Here is a 26,853-nt window from a genome sequence, read left to right as displayed (position 1 = left end):
CTAATCTGAAAATAAAGAAACTGTACGAGTGTATCAAGTACTCGTAGGTACCACGTTTATTCATTCACAGAATTGCCGGTGTAAGTACTTTTAAAAAATGTGCTACCAATCCTATTTTATTTGTTTCCCAGTTTTTTTTATTAAATAGTTGGAAAACGAGCATGCGGGTCACCTTATGGTAAGTGATCACCGCCGCCCATGGACACCTACAGCATTATTAGGACTGCGGGTGCGTTGCCAGACAAAAGTGGAGATTTTTTCACTGCCAACTTATGAAACATAACGAGACTCAAGAGATCATTTTCATTTCTGCAACATGCAATAGCGAACCATTTCGCAATTTCGCGGACGCGGAAGCGAGGTCCTGCGTCTGGCACACTTTCCTTTGTGTACGTACAAGCTTAAGTACAATGCTTTACTGTTTACATGAATAATGGTAGCTGTTTATCACAAAAATGCAGTAAAGTCTCGCCCACAACACAAATCTATCATTACATTTTACGTGACTTCCCGACCTCGATCATGGTGTGATTTTGTTTTGATAGGCCGTACTTATTGTCTTAAGCCGGGTCTCGCCACTTGCATCTTGCATCCACCGGTTGCCTGCAAACATCACGACCAACCAAACACCATATGTAAATGCCTTGGAATAAGTAAGATAGCAAGGGAGTGGTCAAAATCTAGTTTTTTTTTACCCGCGACTCCGCCCGCATATAATTCGGTTATCGCTATTCTGCGGAAACTATGCAATTTTCTGGTATGAAAACTATCCTATGTCCTTCCCCGAGACTCAAACTATCTGTATACCGAATTTCATCAAAATCGGTTCAGCGATTTAGACGTGGTGAAACAACAAACAAAGAAACAAATTGACTATTTAAATCAATGAATAAAAAAAACATGTACCTACTTACTGTTTTTTTTATTTGTCTAGACCCTGCCCAAGGCCCAAGGGCATGACCTACATGACCCCCCCCCCTTTTGGGTCCGTCCTATTAGATATAGTAGGTACCTAGGATATGTGATACCTAACCGATATTTAAGAGTTCACTCCTACCTACGCCCTCACCTTAACTCGCAGATAGAGGCCGATCTCTTCATTTGTCTGTCAAGCCTTCACATTGAATTGGTTTAAATTACGGAAGTGTTTATAAATGTAGTAAATCATAGCCGAAAGCCACAACAACGTTTTATTTCAAACACAAACTTTATATTTGGACGTATTAGCAAAAACGTTCCAAACCTCAACAATATTTTATTTTTTATTTTTGAAAGCAGTAACATCAAAAGTGAAGTTAAAGAATAACATTGGATAAGATTTGGAACGTTTTTGCTAAAATAAGTCAATTTTTTTCTTACCTAAAACTTAACGAAAGTTAGTGTTGCAGATGTTCATCCATCAGGAGACGAGGAGACCCACTTGCTCGTTTGCCATCCAGTCGAATAAAAAAAAAGTACTAAAAATGTTAAAAACCCCCGACATTGTCAGTCAAAATATTATTATCTTTATTCAGTCATTTACATTTTTGAGATATTGATATATCTCAAAAATGTATAAGCACATCTAAGAATCACGACAAGGAAACTCGCTTTCACGTAAAAATACCGTGTCGAAATTGGTCTATCTGTCTGATAGCGACGATGCCAGAAAGACAGACAGATATTGGCGTCAAACTTAACACCCCTCTTTTTTTGCGTCTGAGGTTCAAAATGGAGTCACGATCTCTAAAGCTGCCATAGATCCCAATAAGGCTCCGTTTCCATCAGAGATATGCGAGGATGTGTTGCGAACGTGTTTTTCATATGATGACCCAATAAGGAACGCTTCATTTACCTCTCCTTGCTCCGCTCAGCTGTTTCCACCAGAGATGTGCTGTGCGAGGATAGGTAAATGGAGAGTTTTTATTGGTTCATGAAAAACTCATTCCTGGCAACACATCCTCGCACATTTCTGGTGGAGACGCAGTCTAATCAGCCAGCACCCAGCAAGCGTTTAAATTAGCCAGAATCATTCAAAATTGTTTGATTTACATTTATAATCATTTAGTCTGAAAAAAAGGAAAAAACAACGAAAAGTGAAAATAAAAGTATAATTATTTAATTGAAAATAAGTCAGACAAAAATATTTTATTAAATTTATGCTATCATAATCATCATCATGTCAGCCGAAAGACGTCCACTGCTGGACATAGGCCTCCCCCAAGGCTCTCCACTCAGACCGGTCTTGTGCTTTCCGCCTCCACCGCGATCCCGTAACCAAGACGTCGCTCCATCTTGTTGGAGGCCTACCGACACCTCGTCTCCCGGTCTTTATCCCGGTATTTATGCTATAAATAATACAAAAAAACGCCACTGATTCCGAAAAGCCTCTGTTGAGAAGAATCCGGCATGAAACGGAATACTTACCTATCAACAGTAAGCAAATAAAGAAAAATAGACGACAGGTAGGTACTATTATACTAAAGTATTAATTTATTTTCAACTTTTTCAAGTAGGGGGCATCCATTAATTACGTGAGGTCTTCAAGGGGGGGGAGGGGGTCAAGTAAAATCTTTCCAAATCTCACTTGGGGGAGAGGGGGGTTTTCACAAATATCACGTAATTTTTTTTTCAACAGAAAACCGTGTAAAATTGCGTGTAAGTAAAGTTAAGTTAAAGTAAAAAATATATAGAATTTAAATATGGCGAAATTTAACACAATAGTTGTTGTCACAGTGATTTTAAACTCCCTACGGCAATATTCTCAAATCACAAATCGTAAATAAAATTAATAGAACAAATTATTTTTATTGTATTTTTTTTTAAATCCGACGGGTTTACAGCCAACACATTTCAAAGAATCTCACGTGAGATTTGAGGAGGGGGGAGGGAGTTAAGGAATATCTTACGAAATCTCACCAGGGAGGGCGGGGGAGTCAAATAATCCTAAAAAATGTCTCACGTAATTTATGGACGCCCCCTTATCCAAATAATAAGCTATTGATATTTTAATTAGATTATTTTGCGAACGTATAAACGCAGGGTTTTCTTTCGAAATTACAATGCTGGAAAAGATAATTCAATCAAAACACAACAAAACTTTTCGCATGTTTCCATTGCACACTTTTAGCGTTTGGCATGTTTGACGTACGTCATTTATGTACATGTCGTGTTACGTTATTGATGATATTTACATAATTAATTAAATCCAGGACAGGTGTGCTACTTACGTCCCTGTCTGAAATGTATGTAACCACAATAAATTAAAATTATATCATAATATGTATGTAAGTAGTAAAATAAAATAAGTAATAAATTAAATATTAAATATTTAAGTTTGTAACTTTCAATCTAATAGGTAGGTGCATACATATACCTACAAGGGGTACAAGTACTATGTTGTGGTGGGGTACCTAGCATGCGAAACAACTGCGTCAACTGCGAAAGAACTATCTAAAGTGTTAAATAATTACCTACGTGTCAATTAAGTAGTAATTTGTGTATTTTATTGCGATTATTAAGTGTGTTTTTTAGTATAAAGCACCTTTGTTTCTTATAAAATTTACTGCTTAACTTTTATAATTATGTACTCTTAAGCAATCTCATTGTATTAACTATAATCAAGATAAACCATTAGAATTTTCCCATTTATTAAGTACAAGGGAATAAATATCTATGATGTCTTGTTAGAATCAGATACATACCTACATTAATACATTTCTTAAAGATAACGAGATTAGCGTGACACATAAGTAGGTAGGAACGTAATCAATCATATTGTACCAAATGGAAGTAACTATTATCGCCTGACGTGTTAGCATATTCATCCCTTTGTTGATTAGAAGAAAGCACACCTTCGCTGTAATCAAAATTATCTCCCAAAATATTGCTAATTGAATTCACTATCCAAGTATGTAATTCATTGCCACGAGTTCATCTCGAAAATTAAGCATGTCGGTTAATATATTTAACAGTAAGTAAATAGGAAATGGGAAAGCATGATCACTATCGCTATGGAAACAATAAGAATGATACGCTTTACTGCCTAAAACTATATCACAAAATAATTATTTGCTCACGGCATGTTATACATGGTTTTGGGTTCCAAAAATTATATCACAAAATAATAATTTGCTCCGGCATAATTATACACGGTTTTAGATTCCTAAAATTATTTTTAAAGCAGTTACATAATCTAATGAGGGCTATCGTTTTTTGTCTCACTAGATGGCGCACTGTTGCGTGAGGTTTTTAATTATGGCTTTCAAAGTCTGTTATTACGGCCGTGAAAACAAAGTTTAGATTAAAATCATATTTAATACACCTTAAAACCGTACCATAAAAATATCGAGCATGCCACAGTGTTGCATAGTCCCTGTTTTGATCGGAAAAAAGGAGGACAAAGGTTTTCGAAAGACAAAACTGTCTCAAACACAGACATTCATTGCCCGGAACGCATATTTGCCATAATTAATTTTCAGATATTGCAAAATATTCACTAAATTATTCTAATTATAAATAAACCCGCGTAGCTCATCCAAAAACTATGAGATTTGACATTTCGGAGACCTCACGCTACACTAGCGCCTCTAGTGGCGAATTCATTCGCGATAGCCCTCATTATATACTGGGGCAACGCTCACAGCACAATAGTGCAATGAATCTGCGTGATTTATTTATCGTCGACGGCACGTGCGGCGTTGGAGGGGAGCCAGTCGATAAGAGCGTCGATATTATAATGATGGGGTCTGCAAAGAAAATAATGTTCTGACTACATGAGACTGGTGATTTTTTAACTTCGTCTCCCTTGATGCAATGATCTTTATTTTTGTCATCTTGTCCCTTGTGTGTGAATAATTTAATAATTTATTATTGTGATATTTATAGTAAGCTTGCCTATTGAGAAGTTTGAAAAAAAATCACATTAAATCGATATTGAACAATGTATGTATGTGTACACTTCATTCAGGCAGGTGGAAAATTTAATAATAAAAATGATAAAAGAATTCCTCTGCGATATCATTAAAATCGTGATATGCCTCATGGTTGATAACAAAAATTTGAAAAAATTCACTGATAAAGTAAAGGTACTTGAAACTATCAATTCTTTAATGGATCGTCGAAATCAGCGCCGTGAAAATACTCATTAAAAACGACAAAGGTAATGGATGGAAGTTACTCGAGCGTGCGCCTATTGTAAACCAGAAACAAAGGGAGCATAAAGGTTTTTTTTTCACGAATATTCACACGATAATTCTGTCTTTGTATTTTGCCATTGTCGTTGTAGATTTAGCGTATTTTTTACCCACGTGAGTCAGCCAGGACGCCCGCCCGGGGACACTCGACCGCACACTGAGATTTCCTTGGAACCCATCCAATATTGTCAACCTGTCTTAACAACTCATTTAACGACGTCTTATAAACGAACCCTCCGTTGGCTTTTCATCAATCTGTATCGATTAATTTTCGTCAAACAAAAACTTCGAATGTTATGTTATGAAAATAAGTGTTTATATAACAGTGGACGACGGGTTTACATCGATATACTTTGGATAAACATTGGTTTGTTAGTAAATACTGCGATGTTTAAAAGAGAACAATGCGTAGGTAGGAGCGGTTGCCGTGGCCAGCCGCGCAGTTTCCTTCTTGGCTGACCTATTTCGTGAGTTGGTCAATATTTTTTAAAAACATCTAAATCTTCGGGAATTCGGATATCCGACTCGTTAAGAAATTCTTTTGGCACCGTTTCATAAGGTATTTTGTTAACTCACGTTCGAATTTTTTAAGTGGACGGGCAATCTCTGATAAAGAACCCTCTTTTAATTTGATGTGACAAGCACTAAATAAATTGCGTAGTAACTTCTTATTTTATCCCAGAATTATTTCTTCAGTGACATTGGATGAAATTTATTGTTTGTTAAAAAAATAATGATAATATCAATAATTCACTCACTCGCTGTGCTGGTAATAGCATTAGCATCGAATACATTGTTTGGATTTAGTTATCGGAACAATAAATAAACAAAATTCGTTTTCGATGCTGATTTGTAGTTTGGGTGTTACGTATGATCATGTTAATATTTATATAAAAGGATTATGCATTAAAAAGGCCTAGTTGTGTATTGTATGCTATACTATCAAGGTCAACACTAGCTTTCCAGGCAGTATCCGAGCTTCAAAATATGTAGTTGCGAGGTTATAAACTGCTCAAAAATGTCTAGGGATCATGAATATGAAAAATATTAATAAATTGATCCCTCGATTTTGATGCTGCCGTGTGAATGTTTTGTTGGAAATAAAAGTTTGTAAATAATAGTATAATAATCTTCATATTTTATTCTCTTCTTTCGATTTTAGCATACAATAATGTATTCAGTATAAAACAATATTCTTTGTTACATTCATAGAAATATATTATTTTAGTATAACTGTTCTTTATTTATCTCTTATAAACTTACAAATTACTGTTAACATTCTGACGATTTTGTATAAAATGATACAAATATAAAGGTATGCTAGCTACTAATAGTTTTATAAAAAGAAAATCTTTTGCAGGCTTTAAGTCTTTGCAGCTAGCTCCCCCATTAAAGTCTATAACAATTCAACTTGTTAATTGGTATTTATTATTATTACTTACAATAACCTATAGAAGACAATGGTACAGAACAATTTACCGTAGCACATTAATGGTAACAAAAACAATTAAAACAATGGCTTTAAGTTTACAAAGCGTAGGCACTCGAGATTGCAAATTGCTACTTCATCCTAGACGTAGGAGACATTCTCACTAATAAATACATACATCTCTTTCACTCTCTCATTGTCAATCGGTCGCTCGATTATGAAATGCTCTAGCATTCGTCCATCACCACACTTATCGGACGGCCTCGCGTAACTTAAGTCACGTCCTACACCAAAGAGCACCGGGTCAGTTAAAACACATCAACGTGTCGGGGAAATATACTTTTGCGTAAAGCACGCTCTCACCATACCTAGCTAAGAACAACAAATGCGCAAATCTAACACTCAGTCAGTCTTACATACCAAACAGTATTATGTCTTAAAACATGAAGCATATTATAAATCAAACACGTTCAAACGATCCAGTCACACTTATGTATGAAACACATTGTATACCACAATGAAAAAGTTAACCTTGTGTAACATAACATGATTCGGAGCGTCCGACAACAAAATTGAACACATGGCCGCCATTCCGCGAGGGCAGCGCAGGCGGAATTTTAATTAGCAGAACATCCGCTCGTAACTTGGTTTGATGCGCCGTTGCCAGCCTTACCGCGGCTTGCTATCTCGTTTGCACCAACCGTGCACTCCTGTCTAAACCTGTTTGGAGGCGTGTTCCATTTGTTGCGTTTAACCCCAATGACCTCAATGTAACTTATTGAAGGGAAAATTTTACATTCGGGCGTCGCGCAACAAAACCAATTACTGTCGGAAATCCCCTCGCAGTGGCAAGAGCGGCAACATCGCTGAAACGGGAAATTCGCCGTAAATCTGGCAACGTCGCTTTACCTCGTTCAGTCAGACTGGCGAGCGAATGACGTTGCACGTATTTTCCTTTTATACTTTTCTAAACGCGGCACCGCAATACTGATACAAGGAAAACAATTTGTTCTGTAACTTACAAGGCAATTAAGCTTTCGGAGGCGTGTTAGCACTAAGTATATCCCTCGAATAATAGTTCCACTGAGAGCGGGAGCTCGTCCTCGAGGTTTCGCCTCGACACATCACTGGCAACCTAATCTCATACCTATCGTTAACGCAACGACTTCAACACCTTACACACTAGAGTTTTAACTATATATTACACAGTAAAATTAAGATCACAAATTGCTTTGTATGCTGCGTCCTAGCGGGCGCGACTAGCATGGAATGTGGAGGAGCTGGCGCGGCGGCGCGATCAGAAGTGCGACTCGATGAGGCAGCCGCCGTTCGCGTGCTCCAACACCTGCTGCTTGAGCCGGTGAACGTGATCTTTCAGCTTCACCACCATCTGTGCCAGCTCCGCATTCTCGCCCTTCAACAGCTTCACTTTGTCTTCCAACTTGGAAATACGCTCGAGCTTGCGCCGCCGGCACTTAGACGCGGCCACCCGATTCCTCTGTCTCTTCCGCTCCAGTTTGATCCTCTCCTGCGAGTCCATGTCGATGGGAGAGAGGGGGGGCGAGCTGGAAGCGCTGGGCACGGTCTGGGGCTCGTCCTTGATGATTGGAGAGGGAAAGCGCTCGAGCGGCCGGTCGAGGTCCGCGTACACTCGCCGCGTGACGACTGCCGGCGGGTCGTTGTGGTGTAGTTTATGTAACGCCTCGACGAACGGCTGGGCGTACATTTCCTGTTCCTCCGTTGCGGCGGGGAACAGCACCTGGCCGCCGGGGGTGGGCGTCGCTGTCGTGATCATGCCGTTCTGGATGATCAGCTTCTCTAACTCCGGTGAACCCAGTTTCAAAAGTTGAAGGTCAGGCGAGGACAGCAAGGGAGGGCCGTTCCTCGGCCTCTTTCCGCCCCTTCCGAGATCCAGGTCTAGGGTCAGGTTTCTCTTGAGGTTTTCCACTGGACCGCTCAAGGGAAACTGCTCGTCATAGAAAGTAGTCTCCATGCCGTGGCCGAAGTGGCGAACCATGTGTACGCACTGAACGTCCGGATATCACTAAAGTCACTGCGCGAAGTTTAAAACTTTTTAGTTGCGCACCGCACGTCCTCTTCGTTCAACGTTCCACTTGTTTCTAAACATTGTTAACAACCGAACACTGCTTATATTTCCATGACTCAGATAAGCTATTTTTAGATATCGCGTGATAAAGCGGGACGCCTATTGGCTGCGTATGTCGTGATATTTTGTAGTGCCGGTCGCTGATTGGCTAGCGGGATCGTAACGAAGCGCGAGGCCTCAGCGGGCTGTTTACGACTTCGTGCGATTACCGAGAAACGCTGGCTCTTTTTCCATTCTGCTGCCGGCAATATCATAACGGCCATATTATTTTTGGAATTACGAGCACAACACATCGTTATCAAACTAATGTTATTACTGCTCGGTGTAAATTTACATAACAAAAATAAATTGTCAATAATTTGTTATTAAGTAATTTTATTTCTTCTTTATCTATTGCCTGCGATATGCTTATCTTTATCAATGCATTACAATTTATTAAAAAACCCCAGAAAATACTTTAACTTCAAAAACCAATTTACATCCCATCATCATCATCATGTATCACAAAACTGATTACTATGAAGATTCTTGAGAAAGACATACATAGGTAAGTGTGGTGTATACTGATGATGGTGATAATAAAATTTAATCACAATTATTACCAGGAATGATGATGCACTAGACAAAGTATCTCCACATAAAGCTCAAATGGTCGACAGTGATAGTTAGCAGTCGTGCCGTATAAACAGGGCTTTCGTACTTTGCCCGTGCAGACATGGGATTTTAGCTATAGTATTTCGGGGAAGCTTTAGATATTTGGCCTCGAAGTGCTGGAATAACATCCCTCCTCCTTTGAGAGATGCTCGTGCGAGGCGGGTGTTTAAACAGGCGCAAGGAACATGAAGAATAGCCAAAATCTTCAAGCCAATGTTTAATATCCGGTATCGTTGGTATGGTTGGTTTTGTTGTTGTTTTGTTATTGTTGTTATCCAGTTTGCGCTACTTGTATCTAACCTGTTGTTGTTATTTAAACCGAAACATATTTTACTTAGAGTAGAAAATTGTATGAGACTGAGTGGGTCAATACGTACATTGTTTCGAAATAATTTCTATGGTAGCAATGTCACAGCCACAGATATAGATTACACTAAATTACGCAAATGCATCTACTTCGCGTGTCCGAACCCCGACCAAACGTCGGGGTTGGCCCCATACAAAGACTGACCGCTAACTAACTAATCATGCCTAGTGACTGACTCGAGCCCCACGGCGCGGGCGGGCGGGGTATTTGAATCGATTTTGCGCGGACATCAGGGAATTCACATCGCTAATTAGCTCTTGAGACGTCACAGTAGATATAAAAAAGTGACACGGTTGGTTTTCATACAGATTGAGGTGTTTGCGTTATCTAGTGTAATCTATATCTGTGGTCACAGTCACAGCACATGCTAAGTTGGCGCCTTTTCGCGATTATGCTGAGACATTTCAATTTGTGTATCTATATAGGCACATGACTTGTAATGTTTGTTTTTCTATAATTGTCATGACATTTTTGTGAATAACATTTTTTATTTATCTATCAAGAAACTTAAATAGTCATTACATTGATTAGGTACCTAAATTGTTATCACTATGAAGTTAACAATGTTGATTAATCATTATCATCCAAATTCCTTAAAAGGCACATCACAACTGTACAAAGTTTAGTTATACCGCAACGTGACGAAGTCATCCAAAAAAAAAATTACTTTAATTTTCTTATATTGGCGTTAATTTCGTCCCGTCTTTAAAGTGTGCAATGGAAACGCACGGGGCCGGGGCGTAGCGTTGCACGAAAAAATATTCTGCGGGCGAAGCGGGACAGGGTCATATGGGAGCGTACGAGAGCGAGCAACGCAGCACCATTCGCTCTCGCTCGGAGATAAAGTCCGGCAACTAATAATAATAAGGAAAAATAAAGTGCAGCAAAATTTAAGCGTTTTACAATTTTGGTAGCCTTTGCCACTTAGCTTCTATTAAAAGGGTTTTATTGTTGTTCTAATAAAGATTAATTGGCCTTGAAAGACTATTCTACCGAATATCATACATAACAATATAAGAGAAAATTAATTACGTAATTTTACCAAATTAATATACTGAATCTTTATCAGAGTGCTGATTTTTGAAATCATACCCCTATAAATACAAGTTATAAATAAATAAATTATAGACCCAATAAATTTTGACAACTACCTACATACCTTACCTAGTCGAAAATATTATTTGATTAGGTACCTACGTACTTAATTTTGTAGCAATAGATAGGTACACAGATTTGCACCACTTTCAAATATATTTTCACGGATATATATATTATACTATTTTTATGGTCGATTTTTTAAAATAGACTTGTGAAAATAAAATACTTCTAGTATTAATAGTAGCATATTTTTCTTCTAAAAACTTATTTCGTAACATACTTACAACTTTCTTAAATTTTTAATAAGTATCTTTTTGTTATGCTACGCTACTTTGTCACGAATAAATGATTTTTATTCATATTTCTAATTAGGTACATAGTACATACATAAAAAAATAGAGCTGTTAGGTACTTACTACCGAAGTCGAGAGCACTATCAACACAAATTTTAAATAACTATTTCCGAGCGTATTATAAAAATCAGCTTGTATTGGTAATCCAAGTTTTACCCTCAAGTACATATTACAAATGAATGTTACTCTTACTACATCATCATCATCATCACATCAGCCGTGGGACGTCCACTGTTGAACAGGCCTCATCCATAGGCATAGGGTATTTATTTTATGGGCCAAGTTGCCTGAAATAAATGAATTTATTTATTATTATTATTTATTATATTATCCCTCCAGATGGTTCGGCTATAGTGGTCTACATTCACCATGAACTCGCTGTTTTAACCAGGTTAAATCAACATAAATAAGAAATATAAATATGTAACAAAGCAGTTAATATACTTAACTATACATATACCTAACTTACCTAAGTCTTTAAAATACGTAGCAAAATGATAAGATGGCATTGTAGGTGTTTACACTGCGAATCAATTGTAAACAAAGCTTTCACACGATAAAAAGCGAGGTAATCAGCAGGGCTACTACGAAACTCGAAACTCGAAGTTCGTGTCGTGCGGTCCCTCTGACACTTATACTATTTAATACGAGAGCGAGAGGGACGTACGATACGAACTTCGAGTTTCGAGTTTCGTAGTAGCCCTGCTGTAATCTTGATGTAACGTGCTAAGTCGAAAATAAAGCGGAAAAAAAGACAGCACATTCCTACCGCCGCCTAACTTTGCCTAAGGTATAATTCCAATAATTGAATAGGCACTATACCGTTACGCGATTCGAACACAATCCGGGAGTAACTTAAAGAAGTCACATAAAAAATGTATCTCAAAAATGCGTCAAATCAAAACTGATTTATATGGCGCGTGGTATATTAAAATTGCATGCGTATAATAGGTATTATGTTAGGTAAATAGCAAATTAATAAGCATGAATTAAAAAAATAGCAAAGCAAAATTTGTTTGTTTATACTCTTTATTGTACAAAAGGGGACAAAAAGGATAACAAAGTTAAGCTGGTAATGCATGCTTCATGCTTAGATAAAGGTCGAAGATAAGCATACATGAAATACTTTCTATAGATAATAATAAATAACATAATATACTAAGCAGGTACCTACCCAAAAGGAAATAGGGTCCAACAAATAATTTTCGTTTAATTAAATTTTATTCAGACAAAAACGCAAACGTATTCATTTTACCGATGAAATTCCAGGGACTCGTATTTAAAATCGATGCCAGGAGCCCTTAATTTCTTTTCACTAAGTACCTATAGCTACATTATATGCCTACCTACTGTATGATCGAAACCGCGTCAATTAATGTAATGTATGTATACAAAAATAAAATGGTAGGTGTATATTCGAAGCTTTCAACGGGCAATGTGTTAAAAAAATAAAGAAAACAGTAATCTTCGTTACCAAGTTTTATACCTACCTATTGCCCGAAGACGCGTGATTTTGTCAAAATAAGACATTAATAACATTGTAATAAGAACCACGCCACGCATCATCGTGAATGACTCTACCTATAATTTGGATACCTACTTTCTCATTGTAATATTTTGATCTATCTTACCTTTATCACGGCAGTTATCTTATCACCGCTAAAATACCTGGGCAGAGTTTTCAAACGTATCCATTAATCTCAATAATTTGTAACCGAAGAACCGCTATCACGTTTATTCTGCTTTTCTTACGGTTTGTTCGTGTTGACACTTTTTATTCCACCCATAGGTGGATTTACAAACTTAAAATTAGTAGTTTACCACTTGGCCAACATAAGGAAATATAATTTGCATCAATCAAGTGCTGCATAACGCCATCTAGTATAGCACAGTAGTACTAAAACATTATAGATATGCTACTCATCAATAGATGGCGGTTTCAGTACCAAATTTAGTGTCCTCATTTCTCCTTTCCCTTCCTTCGTTCTGATATTTTTGAGTATTTCCAATTTCTTACCAAACTATAATATTCGTCATCCTGTACTATAAATATGACTCCTATTGCTTACCTTGGAAATTTTTTACATACCTGTGCTTTCTGTTCTGCTGCCCACATACTAAATTCCATAGAAATCGTTGGAGCCGTTTCAGAGATTCTGATTATATATATTGCTCGTCTAAAAGTATTAGATAGATAGATTGTAGGTATTGTATTTATCTGTCATCTCCCAGGATAACAGGATCAAAGGAATTTGGGCACAAATTTGTGCCTCTGGGAGAGGACAGGTTAATTGCTTATTGCTTACCATGGAAAACTTTCTCAATGTGCACTAGAAAAAACTAAATCGTGTACCAGGGTGGACCCTTGTACTACTGTCATGTTGACATTCCATACTTTTGTTAAGAAAATCAGTGAAATTGAAATTGATCAAAAAGGTGGACCCTGGTACATAAATCAGTTTGTTGGACTGTACCTGTTTTCTGCACCTACTGCTTTTAAATAAATAAATATCGAGGGACACTTAACACCAATTGACCTAGTCCCAAACTAAGCAAAGCTTGTACTATGGATACTAGGCAACGGATAAGCATACTAATATAGATATACATACTTAAATACATATAAACATCCAAGACCCGAGAACAAACATTCGTATTATTCATACAAATATCTGCCCCGGCCGGGAATCGAACCCGGGACCTCAAGATTCGTGGTCAGGTTCTCTAACCACTTGGCCATCCGGTCGTCAAATTAAATTACAATTGAATTTTTTAATATGATAACATTGTCAAGAGTCATTGTATTGTATTGTATAAATAAAAAACTGCGTTTGTCATTAAATTGACATTATTTTATTCACTTATTTACTACTCACAATACGTTCTCACATTATAATAGGTAAAGGTAATATAAAATTATATTAAAAACAACTTCCTTATTCAAATGGTTTATGCTATTTAGCATATATATTACATATTGTACTATACTGTACTTGGCTTGGACAATAACCGCATTACCATAAATACTGAAGACATTTGTTAAAAAGGTATACATTACTTATGTTTAGCACAATATGTCAGTTCTAGCGAATTAGTGCAGTCAAGCTATGCAAAATAGTCAAGTCACAATTGCGTTGAATATTTGTAACTATGCAGTTAATTTTTCCGTTGTCCCGCCGTTTGTATTAGTACATTGTGTCTTAAGGGCGGTAAATAAGGAATTACGAACGAGAGTCTATTAGAAGCCCGAAGTCGAAGACTGAGGGCTTTAATGAGTCGATGTTCGTAATTCTAGTACCGCCCGTGCGACATACAATGTTTTTCATCACATTTGCAAGTAAAATTTTATATTTGTAAAAGAAAAAATTTAATTCTTCCAAATATTGGCGATACCTTAGGCTGTGCTCTTGGCAACGTTGCCCTCTACCTCCCCCTCCCTCGGCATGCGCCGCAACGTGCGTGTGCATGTGGTCCGTGTAGTCCTACTGCAAGAGCGCGCGCTGCGCCATCAGTACGGGCACTGCCTCTTTTACCGAGCACGGGTTTCATGACAAGCACATTAAGGTCGAGGGTTTTATTTGGGGGGTTGCAACCAGATCAGTCTGTGAACATATCCCGGGGCCCGTGAAATAGTTTAAATTGTGAAAATGGTCCGTGACTGCAAAAAGTTAAAGAAACCCTACATTAAGGCCTTACACAGGAAACTTAACAACATTTTAGACATGCCTAAACTGACGGTATTTTATGAACTGACATGCTTCAGTCGTAGCTCTAATATGACAGTGATGTAGATGTAAATTTTCACCTTTACGGGATAAATGTAAAAAAACTTCTTTTTCTCAAAAATGACCGTAAAAGTTGTCATTATTCTTTACATATCAGAAGGTGAAGTGCATAGTTTATGGTCAGCGAAAAATTAAAAAGTTAAAAGATTGCAGGCGCGCTAGCTCGACAATAATGAATTAGCGCGCCTGCAATCAGTCACATTTTTTTTTTAAAGTTGGCCATGGAAATTGGCACAAGTCGTAGACATCCAAGTCTAATGACCGTAATATTTTGTTGGAACTCCGGACTTTTTCTATTGGGTCTGAAATAGCTTGTGGTGTTTTCGGTGGAAAAATACACCTTCAGTTTATTTTAATGAAAAAAGGCGGGAAAGCATAAGAATAATATTGAAATAAAATTAAATTTTACAATATATTTTGAGAAAAAGTTTATTCCATTTCAGAATTATTCACCATTTTTGAGAAAAGCTTTATATTAGTCTCGGCTGGAATAGCAATTGCTGGCTTCGTATTAGTTAAACGGACTCGCAAGCTCGTCCGTTTAATACTCATACTCAGCCAGCAATTGCCTACTTCCAGGCCACGACAATAATCTACTATTACGATCGATCTTTGAAATGCAATTAGGACGTTGTTGTTGTTCTAGATCTAGAGGTACATACGATGTGTTAAAAACATGTTCAAGGATCTTCCAAGTTTTTGTGGTAACACGGAAAAAAAATCTATAAGATTATCTCTTATAATTAGTCCAATTCACGGCCTCTTTTAGTTTCAGTTTCGCTATAAATATACCTACTAACCTTTTCTACGCCAAAGACCAATGGCTGAGTGCCATTGCTTCATCCCGATCCGAGCAGAAGGGCTACTACGAAATTCGAAAATCGAAGTTCGTGTCGTGCCGTCCCGCTGATACTTATATCATTTAATACGAGAGTGAGAGGGATGGTACGATACGAATTTTGATTTTCGAATTTCGTAGTAGCACCTCAGATTAAAAAAATATATATAAGAAAACCGTAAAGCTCTCACAGAAGAACTTAATTGCTTTTCCGGTTACACCATTTCTTTACATATTAGTATAATGGATATTTACATGTCAGTTATAAATCATACATTGTATTATGGTGCTCCCACATTGGCGGTTATATAGTTATATAACGTTACTAGCTGTTGCCCACGACTCTGTCCGCGTAGAGGTATGAAAAATAGTATACGTCCTATTCTCAGACCTACAGAGTATACATAGTAAATTTCATAAAAATCGGTCAAGCCGTTTCGGAGGAGTTTGGTCACAAACACTATGACACAATAATTTTATATATTACCCGCGGCTGCGCACGCGTAAATCATTAGATACAGCAGTTTAATTTAAATTCCGGGATTTTATTAAATTCTCGTGGGAATTCCCTAAAATTACATCGTGGTTTTCATTGACGTTATATTATAACAACCATGCCAAATTTCATGACTCTAAGCCCAGCGGTTGTTATTTCAATATTTTATCCCTATCCCGTGGGAATATCGGGATAAAAAGTAGCTTATGTGTTATTCCAGCTATCTACATAGCAAATTTCATGACTCTAAGCCCAGCGGTTATTAGTTCGAGATTTTATCCCTATCCCGTCGGAATATCGGGATAAAAAGTATCCTATGTTTTAATCCAGGTTATAAAGTAACTTTTTGCCAAATTTCAACCAAATCCGTTCAGCCGTTTCAGCGTGAAGAAGTAACAAACATATTCACTCACTCACAAACTCACTCACTCACTCACAAACTTTCACATTTATAATATTAGTAGGAAGTAGGACTAGCTATTGCCCGCGACTCCGTCCGCGTTGAAGTATGAAAAAAAGATTACGTCCTATTCTCAGACCTACCGAATATACACAAAAAATAAAACATAAAAATCGGTCGAGCCGTTTCGGAAGAGTTTGGTCACAAACATTGTGACACGAGAATTTTATATATTAGATAAAAGAACATATAAAACACGATAAAATTGTCTAACACTTTATAACTTTTGTCACAATTTGCTGTACAAAGTTATAAAACAAATGTTTTATAACGTTATATAAGACATAACAGCCAAAGTGGGAGCACCATTAGGCTAGATTCCTAAAAAATTTAATTTGTCCGTCAGTTACATTTTCAATAAATATCTGAAATGTATTTTTTCTTTTGTAAATTATACAAAAATATATTATGCCCATTTAAAATTCCGCGTGACGTCACACCTACGTACGCTTTTTACTAAGCAGTGACGACACGGGCCCTCATGTAAAACGTAACAGAGTGGCCTGCACGCAAATGGGCGGCTTTCTCTGTATCTCATCCAAACATATAGTATGATAACGCCATTTATTTTGCATCACCAATTTATTGCGGTAGTATATTCTAAATCTAAGAAACTAATTATATTTTGCTAAAGTTCTAATTTTGATGATAATTGAAATGGCGTTAAAAAAGATTGAACTACAAAACTCGAGGGCACGCTATCATCAGCGTTTTATCACCACACAACTACACATTCATATTAATTTCATAGTCCTATAGGTTACTTCTAACCTATTAATCACCGACGCACATATGCGTTTTCGGAACTTCGCCCAGTGCCGCTGTCATAATTATTCATACATCTTTAACGCACATGTGCGTCGGTGGCACCTGTGGAAGTCAGGTGGCAGTGAATACGTTAAATACCACTACCCTATCTCGGGTGTACCTAACACCTGGGATAGGTTAGTTGCCAGAATGATTTACATATTTATTTGCAGTAAATCGAACCTCAGGCGTCTAACGACTAAGAAAGATGCATTTGTACTTTCAGTTAACGTTCCATATTCAAATGGTGCCGAGGGGCTTTTACTAAGCTTACGCAGTCTAGCCGTCAGTCAGTCTGTTCAAAGTGTTGGCCCGTTATGGCACAAAACAGATAAGTACAGAAGTCAATCTCATGTATGTACTTCACTTTTCATACCTACGCTCGGCGGTCGCTCTAGGGTTGTCAACTGGCTTATGCACAAAAACTATTGTGGTAGTGGCACTCGTATCTAGTTGTTGGATTTATTGTTGAGAATGAAACGGGAAGAATGGAAATATAAATTAATAATAACTAAAATATTATAATGTTAATGTCATTGTTATATTACAAATTTGTCACACAAAATATCTTGCGATGATTTCGACATTGACGAAATGCACGATTATTATATTTTAAAGTGTAATAAATTCAAAATTCGCATTCTCCATTATTGCACAAAAAAGATCGCAGACGTGTGTCTTAAGCGGATGGCACTCGCGCTCGCACTGATCCCAACTGGTCCGAGATATCCTGTCCGTGAAAAGTGTCTATGTGTGCGTTGCCCGAGCGCACTTTGTATGTAGATTGATTTCTGTACCTATCTGTTTTGTGGTTATAGGACCCTTGGCTCGCATTTTTATCCATTTATTGCTATATTAGAGCGGGTTCTGAAGGGAGTTCTGTATGCAAAATTAGGGGACCGCATTATGTGAATATATAAGTGAATATATAGGATGTCACTATCCGATTATTTTATTGTCATCAGATTTACATAAGTCTGCCAAATTTCATGCCAATCCGGCTACTGGCCAAATTCAACTTGCAAGATTTGACCCGCACATTTGTACATACAGACATTGCAAGTTGAATAAGAAAAAAGAGAGTTGTAAAAATGGGATATTGTCAGGAAAATAATTATTAAAATGGTTTAAAAGCATTTTTTCATTCCATTTACATGATCGCCTTAGGGGTTCAGGTATAAAAAAAATAGACCACCGGACAACAAAAACATGGCAACATTCAGAATCATAATTTGCAAGCTTTTATGAGTTCAAAACTATTCACAGAATGCGGTCCCCTAATTTTGCATACGCAATTTCCCTTATCGTGCTGTCAGAATTTTTACGTACAGTTGTAGTTATGTATTTATGTTAATTAAAAAAACACCTGAATAAATACAAGTGGTACATTGTTACTTGCGTCTTTCCAATGCAATTTGCGCCGTCAACGTCGATTCGTTTCGTTAATGACACCATACGCCAAGCGATCAAGTTTAAGTTGATCGGTGACTTTAACAGATGTAATTGGATTTTAACCAGCTCGTCACAGTAAAACAAGAGATGCGGATTCAATCAAATACCGGCCAGCGCACGCGAATAACATTTTCATTTTTACTACGAAACTTAGATTTCGTTGAGCAAACGTTCTGCTAAAAAAACACTCTTCAACTCTAGCCTGCTCTAAGAGCCTTATCACTTATCACACCGGCGATTTGCGGAAGAGTTGAAAGCGAGGCGAGCGCGCAGCGAGTTCGCCATCAACGCGTAACTATATCGCCGCGAGCGCGCAACGTTTTCGCTGCGTACTTGCGGCGAAGTCCCTGACTGTGCAGCATGGCGTCCCAGCCCTAGGCGAGACAACTCGCGACGAAATCGTTACGCATTAGCGACGAACTCGCTATGCGCTCGTCTCGCTTTTAACTCGTCCGCCAATCGCCAGTGTGTTAGATAAGGCTGTAAATTTCAAATAAGGCACGCGGTTTACTTGACGGTGACGGAGATGACGCGTATGTCTTCGTACGGCTTGTCTGTCTTGGGGTTGGTCTTGACGCTGCCAATGTTCTGGACCACTTCCATTCCGCGTACCACGCGCCCGAAAACCGTGTGCTTGTTGTCCAACCACGGCTGCAAAAAACAGGTTATTGTATTCTTTCTTTGTGGATGAGTATAGCAGGCAAACGGATAATGACTTGAGATGAACGTGTGTCTTCAATGATGTATATTCAAAACTTAAATAAATTGGCACTAAAATTCCCAGTTTTATTACAGCGCCACGATGTTGTTTGTTACTTCTTGTCCCTAGAATGGCTGCATGGATTTCAATTAAATTTGGAATGTAGATAATACATACGCTACTTTTTATATCGATATGCAGGAGATTAAGATAAAATCTCGAAATATCCCGCTGGGTCACGAAATTAGGCACTTTTGTTTATTTTTATTAAATTATGCAACGTTTTAAAGACCACGTTTTAAGTCTGCGTTTTCACCAAAAATGTGAGAGAATGTGTTTTCATGAACCAATAGAAACGCTTAATTTACCTATCCTCGCACAGCACATCTCTGGTGGAAACAGCTGAGCGGAGCGAGGCTGGGTAAATGAAGTGTTTCTATTGGTTATATTAAATATATTGACCCGGATAACTCACGTCTTAAATCGTCTTATACTCGTGCTGCGTCATCGGTGTGTGTGAACGTACCTCTACAGAGCGATGTTGTTAGTGTTGTGTGCTACCCTACATTTGACAGTTGTAATGATGATGAAAACGCGGGTAGTTGTGTGCCGGTGTCAGTTTCGTCGGGTAGTCGCGCGAGCAGAGCGGCGGCGCGCAGTGCGCGTGTTGCAGCAGCCGCTGAGTCGCGTTGCTCCGGAGACGAAGGGCTACGGATTAGCCCGAAACATGTCGAGCTAAACTCGATTTAAGACGTGAGTTATCCGGGTCAATATATTTAATATGAGTGAGTCTCACGGTAGTTTCATGTTTCTATTGGTTCATGAAAAACACATTTCTCGCAATACATCCTCGCACATCTCAGGTGGAAACGGACCCGTAATAAAGATCTCGGAATTGCAATTCAAAGGTGTAAGCGCTAGTTTATATGTACCGTGGGCGCGAGGGTGATGAAGAACTGGCTGCCGTTGGTGTTTGGTCCGGCGTTGGCCATGCTCACGGTGTAAGGCCGGTCGTGCTTCAGCTGCGGCCGGAACTCGTCCGCGAACTCGCCGCCCCAGATGCTCTCGCCGCCCGTGCCCGTGCCTGCCACAAACAATTCAAATTCAAATCATTTATTCAGTAAATAGGCCGCAATGGGCACTTTTACACGTCATTTTTTAAACTAGCAGCGCTTTCGGAAAGACCATCATTGCCAAGAAGAATGCGCCGCAAGAAACTTGACAGACAGTCATTTTTCAAAATAAAATAATCGTACTTACCTATATTATAAATGGGAAAGTTCGTGTGTGTGTTTTATCCCGATATTCCCACGGAATATGGATAAAATCTCGAAATAACAACCGTTGGGCTTAGAGTCATGAAATTTGGTATGTAGGTAGCTGGAAATCTGGAATAACACATAGGCTACTTTTTATCCCGGTATTCCCACGGGATAGGGATAAAAACTTTAAATTTTAACCGCTGGGTTTAGAGTCATTAAATTTTGGACAGTTTGGTTTGTTCTTAGTACAACGTCAACGGAGACCACGATATAAATTTTGGGAATTCTCGCGGGAACTCTGTAAAATCCCGAAATTTAAATTGTAACCACCTGATCGAATAGTTAACGCGTGCGAAGCCGCGGGTTAACTCTAGTTACAAATATAAGTCTAGTAAGGTTAGCTGGAAGAGATCCCTTTTTAGCTCGCCTTTGTTCTCCTCTCTGTGTATTTGTATTTTTATTTTTATGTGCAATAAAGAGTTTACATACATACATACATAATAGGTACTTAAAAACTACAGAATACAATTTAAAATAAAACATGAAAAGAGCAATAACAATACAGGGATGTATGGGGTCGCTTGGTTACAAAACTAAAACTAAACATAATATGTAACTATATATTATCTACGTTCAGTGGAAGTGAAGAATGCTTCCACCGTCATAAATAAATTAAAAAAACTGAAATATACATTTCAGCTCAAATTACCATAAGCTTAACAATATACAGCCTTCAATACAGCAATCATCATCAGCCCTACCCGAAGGTCCTTTTACTTATCAGGTGGGTTCTACTAGCGTTTCAGTTTCCTGTCGCTTAAGCTTTGGTTTCCTAGGTGGGTGGTGCCGTCATAAAGCGGCCGCAATAAAGTGGTGAATAACGTCACTAGAATGTTGTCTATTTAAACAAAATGGCGCGGTTTCAATCACCGCTCTCTAGGAGGAGGAGAAGGAGGAGAGGTGTCAATTACGGCCGCTATATGACGGCACCGCTGATCCTAAAACCAAAGCTTTAAGACACCCCCCACATTAGCGTCTTTCGAGCGTCGTCGTCGTGCCAGGCCGGTCGCTGGCCGGCTGCCGGACGTCACCGAGCTTACGCAGCACCGGGCTGTTTCACCACCCATTGTTTTTTTTTTGATGCCATCTCTGTCTATTCGAACAAAACAAACAGAGACAGCATCACATTTATCCGACAGATAAAGTTAATCAATGGATGGTGGAAACAGGGGGTTATAGTTTCAGAATTATTCTTATCTTTTTCATTACATGTACTGTTGCCATGATAATGTGGGCTATACAGCCAACTTATATTTTAGTCTCGTAGCTATTTTTGTATTTGATTTGTTTTGTGTGACTTTCCGTAATTTCACTCTTCTGTGGCCCGGCGGAAGACCAGTGCTGGTTTTCAACCAGCGATATGCTGAGCCGGGACCTTTTTATAGCGGCAACACTTTTTCTTGTTATTTTTCCTAACCTTAATGTGACATTGCTGTTATAAATAAATTATTATCTTTCTTTCCCATGCTGGCCGGTCTAAATGTGGCACCCTGTATTACTATCGTTACCAGTACCAATACCAACCTGTGGGGTCCCCAGTCTGCACCATGAACCCCTTGATCACCCGATGGAAGATGTGTCCGTTGTAGTAGCCATTACGTGCGTGTACGCAGAAGTTCTCGGCCGAGCGCGGCGTGTCCTTGCCGAACAGCCGGATGTGGACGTCACCGAGGGACGTGTGGAGGATCGCCTGCTCGTATATCCGCTGGACGCCTGCGGGGGAGAGAGAGAGGACGTTTAGGGGCTGTTTCACCATCCATTGATTAGTTTTATTTGACGGATAAAATGTGATGCCATCTCCATCCATTCCAACAAAACAAACAGAGACGGCACACATTTATCCATACTAATATTATAAATGCGAATGTTTGTGTTTGTATGACTGTGTGTTTGTCCGTCTTTCACGTCGAAACGGAGCGACGGCTCGACGTGATTTTTGGCATAGAGATAGTAGTAGGCCAGAGAGTGACATAGCGACGGTTAAGAATCAATAACACCTATCATGCTAAAAAATGGTAGATAGACGTGGTTCTTAACCGTCGATAGGCTACTTTTATCCCGGAAAATGCACAGTTCCCGAGGGAACAGCGCGCGATAACCGAAGCCGCGGGTAAAAGCTAGTATAACTATAGGTGATTAGATTATCTTAATGTATATATTTTTTCTCTATTGAGTGTATTATTGTAAAGGTGGGCATCGAGTTACTTTTCTGCACTCGTGAATATCGATGAGGGGGGGAAAGGGCGGCTCAAGTTAGGTTGGCCAGAACGCGCACGGTGTTAACTATCATCTTTGCATTACATATTTTAAAAATGTAACGTGTTACGCGACAGAAAGAATCTAGTTTTCTTATCATTCAAAAACTCATGATCTACCGCGCAATATTTACGCCTCAACAGCTCACAGGCACCCAGTCTGATTTTTTACTACTATGGACTAAGTAGCACTGTGGTCGATAAAAGATTGTGGACGAGTTGGCACTGTGGTCAAAATAGGAATGCAGATATGTGGACAAAGTGGGATATTTGACGATATCAGAAAGCGGACGACTTAGGAAGGTGACGATTTAGGAATTGTAGGCTGACGACATGGCACTATAGAAGATTTAAGAAAATGACAAAAAGGGACTGTGGACGAAGTCATCCTGAGCCTGTTTTTTGGTGATGCGTGAACACTGACCTTGTCCCTCCGTAGCCGATATAATATCCTCCTTCGAAGGTTTCTCGTTGAAGATGTCCCGGTCGGCGTCAGGGCTCTTGATGTCATCAGGGCTGCGGCGGGAGAACATATAGAACCGGTTCTTCTTGTACGCCGTGCAGAACAGCGTGGGGTCAGTCTTAATGCTAAGCAGGGTTGGGTTCTCCGAGCCTTCCATTTCGAGGGTGGTGGCCACTTTGGACTGGTTCGTTCGGCCCTAGAAAGTTAGCACGGCTTTTATGTATCTAATTTATTGAATTTGGCGTTACTTTGAATGAGGTTCAATTTCAATTTAAATTTAATAACCTCATCTTGCTATTTCGCAAACCATGAAGGCATGAGTCGTCTCGTGATCATCGCGCATGCAGCTGTGCCCAAATATCTAGCTTCTCTAAAATCAAGGTACGCGGAGCAAAACCCGAATTTATACCATAAAATTGGTGTTACCTCGCGGAGGTCCAATGTCGTAACGTGCTGTATACAGGATGCTTTTGACCATGGGGCTTTGAATGCAAGATACAGCACGAAGTGGCCGGTCGCGTGAAATATTATGAAACAAGTCATTAATACTCGTACGCACTGACCTGGAAGAGCGCTAGATGTAATGGTCGCAAGTTTTCAGGCTTGCCTAGCATGCTGGCGCAGCGGTTGGTCACGAGATTGACTATTTTGACGCCGAGCATGGTCGCGTACAGCACGAAGTGGCCGCTCGCGTCGAATATTATGTTCGCATAGTGCACCGCGTCTGATTTCTCTAGGTCGCGCTCAGTCGCCATTCTGGGGATATGTATAAAATAATAATAAATATCACCGGATACTTTACACCAATGAGGGCTAGAGGCGCTAGTGTAGCGTGAGGTCTCCGAAATGACAAATCTCATAGTTTTTTGTGAGCTACGCGGGTTTATTTATAATAGAATATTTTACATTACCTGAAATTAATTATGGCAATTATGCGTTACGGGGCAATGAATGTCTGTGTTTTGAGACAATTTGGACATGTTTGTTACTTCTTCACGCTGAAACGGCTGGACGGATTTGGATGAAATTTGGCAAAAAGTTAGTTTATAACCTGGATTAAAACATAGGATACTTTATATCCCGATATTCCCCGGGATAGGTATAAAATCTCTAAATAAAAACCGCTGAGCTTAGAGTCATGAAATTTGGCATGTAGGTAGCTGGACGTCTGGAATAACACATAGGCTACATTTTATCCCGATGTTCTCACGGGATAGGAATAAAATCTCGAACTAATAACCGCTGGACTTAACGAGTCATGAAATTTGACCATGATTGTTTTTAATGTAACATCAATGAAAAAAACGATTTAATTTTCGGGATTTCCCACGGTAATTTTTAAATATCCTGGAATATCAATTCAGCTACTGGACCTAATGATTTACGTGTGCGAAGCCGCGGGTAAGCATTAGTCATTAATAATCCTTTAAACTGTGTTTAATTTTTACACAATAATATTTATATTTTTTATGCAAACGCCACAAAGTAACTGTGCTACTCAAAATACACATTTTGCACAATCTGGCGTGAGATTTCGTGAAATCTCTGATCTCACCATGTCGGAAGACCATTGCTGGTTTTCAACCAGCGATATGCTGGCCCGGGACCTTTTCATAACGGCAACACTACTTATGTATTTTTTCTAACCTGTGTAATGTGTCACTGCTGTTATAAATAAACTATTTTCTTTCTTTCTTTCACCAAGAGAGGATCGGAGGTCCAAAACCGGCAACATCACCTCTCGTAACTAACGAGCGCGAGCGCGAGCGCCCCCTAATGGAACAGAGCTGACCTGCGTCCAAACTCCATGTTGGGCAGCTGCTGGTGCTGATGCTGCAGGTCCTGGAAGCGCGCCAGTCCCTCGTCGACCACCTTCTGCAAGCGGCCTGACACGAAATGGAACACACGCACCTATTACAGCCAACATAAACAAACACCACACGGGAATATAGTATAGGGTATGTGCACTAATAATTGACATAGTTTTCATGAAGCAGCGTACATTAACGTCAATCCTTTTTCAGCCTGCCACTTTAGACACGCTACTACAAAAAGTTTTATGTTGTCTATCTATCGAGGATTAATTTAAACGCAAATCATATTTATAACAATTCAATTTATATAAATACCAAATTGTAAAGATCGAATCATTGTATGTATTTATTTTGTGTCCGACCGACCATTCGGTATCGGCGAGTTTCGGCGTTGAATTAGATTATTGGTTCAGTTTTAATTTCGGCAAGACAATCGGGATTCGGGTTTAATCGTCTAAGGCAGGGTTGCTCAAAGTGGGGTACGCGACCCGAGGGGTTCGCATATTCGACGTATCGCGACAGGTTTACGTGATGGTGGATGCAAGACTGGCGATGATTAAGATTGTTTTTGGAGTCTTTTTGTATTTTTATTTCAACTCCAAATTTGTTACTTATTGTAATTTGTTGTTGTTTTTTCAGTTTGTATTTTCGATGCAAGACGATTTACCTATATTTGACCTTTATTGAATCATTATCATGATTGAAATTAAAAAAAAACTTTCTCCAACACCGTTTTATTACGGGAGTTAGGGGTTAATGTCGTCTAAGAAACTTAACAGGTACGTGGAGCCATAAGTTTGAGAAACTCTAAGGCAGTGGTTCCGAACCTAGGGGTAATTACTCCTGCAGGGTTAAATCAGATAATATCTGGGGGTATTAAAGAACCTAATAATGAAGACCTAATATAATTAAATACCTAGCTAAGCAGTTCAAATCAAAAATAATAGATCGCCGCTCAGTAAGTACCTGCTGCACGTGGCATCTCTTTCTAGCTGTTATTTTTACTTATCCATTTAAAAAATAAAACATTGTAAGCTGGTTGTTCAAAGTATTTTTGTGATTCATAAAATATGTTCTAAAGCCTATGTCCCTAGTGAGGGATAACAGGATCACATCATCATCATCATCATCATAACAATATGTTTATTTGTTTGCGTTGTATCTATTTATTAAATATTAAGGAGGGGGATCCAGTTTTCCCAGAAAGACATGTGGGTAACAATTTTAAAAATCGGCCAAGAGCGTGTCGTACACGCCCAAAATAGGGTTCCGTAGCCAT

General features: G+C 38.8%; 2 protein-coding genes across 2 annotated transcripts; both read right to left on the bottom strand.

The window, feature by feature from the left end:
- Window positions 1–6,289: 6,289 nt before the first annotated feature.
- LOC141434708 (transcription factor Jun-like) lies at window positions 6,290–8,734 on the bottom strand. Its single transcript, XM_074097141.1, has one exon. It carries the CDS (start codon window positions 8,618–8,620, stop codon window positions 7,901–7,903), a length of 720 nt encoding a protein of 239 aa, XP_073953242.1. The 5' UTR covers window positions 8,621–8,734; the 3' UTR covers window positions 6,290–7,900.
- Window positions 8,735–15,690: 6,956 nt separating this feature from the next.
- Window positions 15,691–25,696, bottom strand: LOC141434707 (peptidylprolyl isomerase domain and WD repeat-containing protein 1-like). Its single transcript, XM_074097140.1, has 6 exons — window positions 25,553–25,696; window positions 24,324–24,516; window positions 23,722–23,956; window positions 22,567–22,755; window positions 20,653–20,804; window positions 15,691–19,671 (listed from the first exon to the last, which is right to left on the bottom strand). Exons 1-6 carry the CDS (start codon window positions 25,567–25,569, stop codon window positions 19,528–19,530), a joined length of 930 nt encoding a protein of 309 aa, XP_073953241.1. The 5' UTR covers window positions 25,570–25,696; the 3' UTR covers window positions 15,691–19,527.
- Between the last annotated feature and the right edge of the window lie 1,157 nt (window positions 25,697–26,853).

Source organism: Choristoneura fumiferana, chromosome 14, assembly GCF_025370935.1.
Source record: "Choristoneura fumiferana chromosome 14, NRCan_CFum_1, whole genome shotgun sequence".
Taxonomy (NCBI): Eukaryota; Metazoa; Arthropoda; class Insecta; order Lepidoptera; family Tortricidae; genus Choristoneura; species Choristoneura fumiferana.
This window is presented reverse-complemented; position numbering and strand designations above follow the sequence as displayed.

What these genes read in the sequence shown, in the direction of transcription:
- LOC141434708 (XM_074097141.1), bottom strand. Translation starts at nt 8,620, where the DNA reads ATGGTTCGCCACTTCGGCCACGGCATGGAGACTACTTTCTATGACGAG.
- LOC141434707 (XM_074097140.1), bottom strand. An exon ending in TACATCTAGCGCTCTTCCAG is followed by an intron (nt 23,957 to 24,323) that starts GTCAGTGCGTAC and finishes CTAACTTTCTAG; the next exon opens with GGCCGAACGAACCAGTCCAA. An exon ending in GCAGACTGGGGACCCCACAG is followed by an intron (nt 20,805 to 22,566) that starts GTTGGTATTGGT and finishes TGTTTGTGGCAG; the next exon opens with GCACGGGCACGGGCGGCGAG.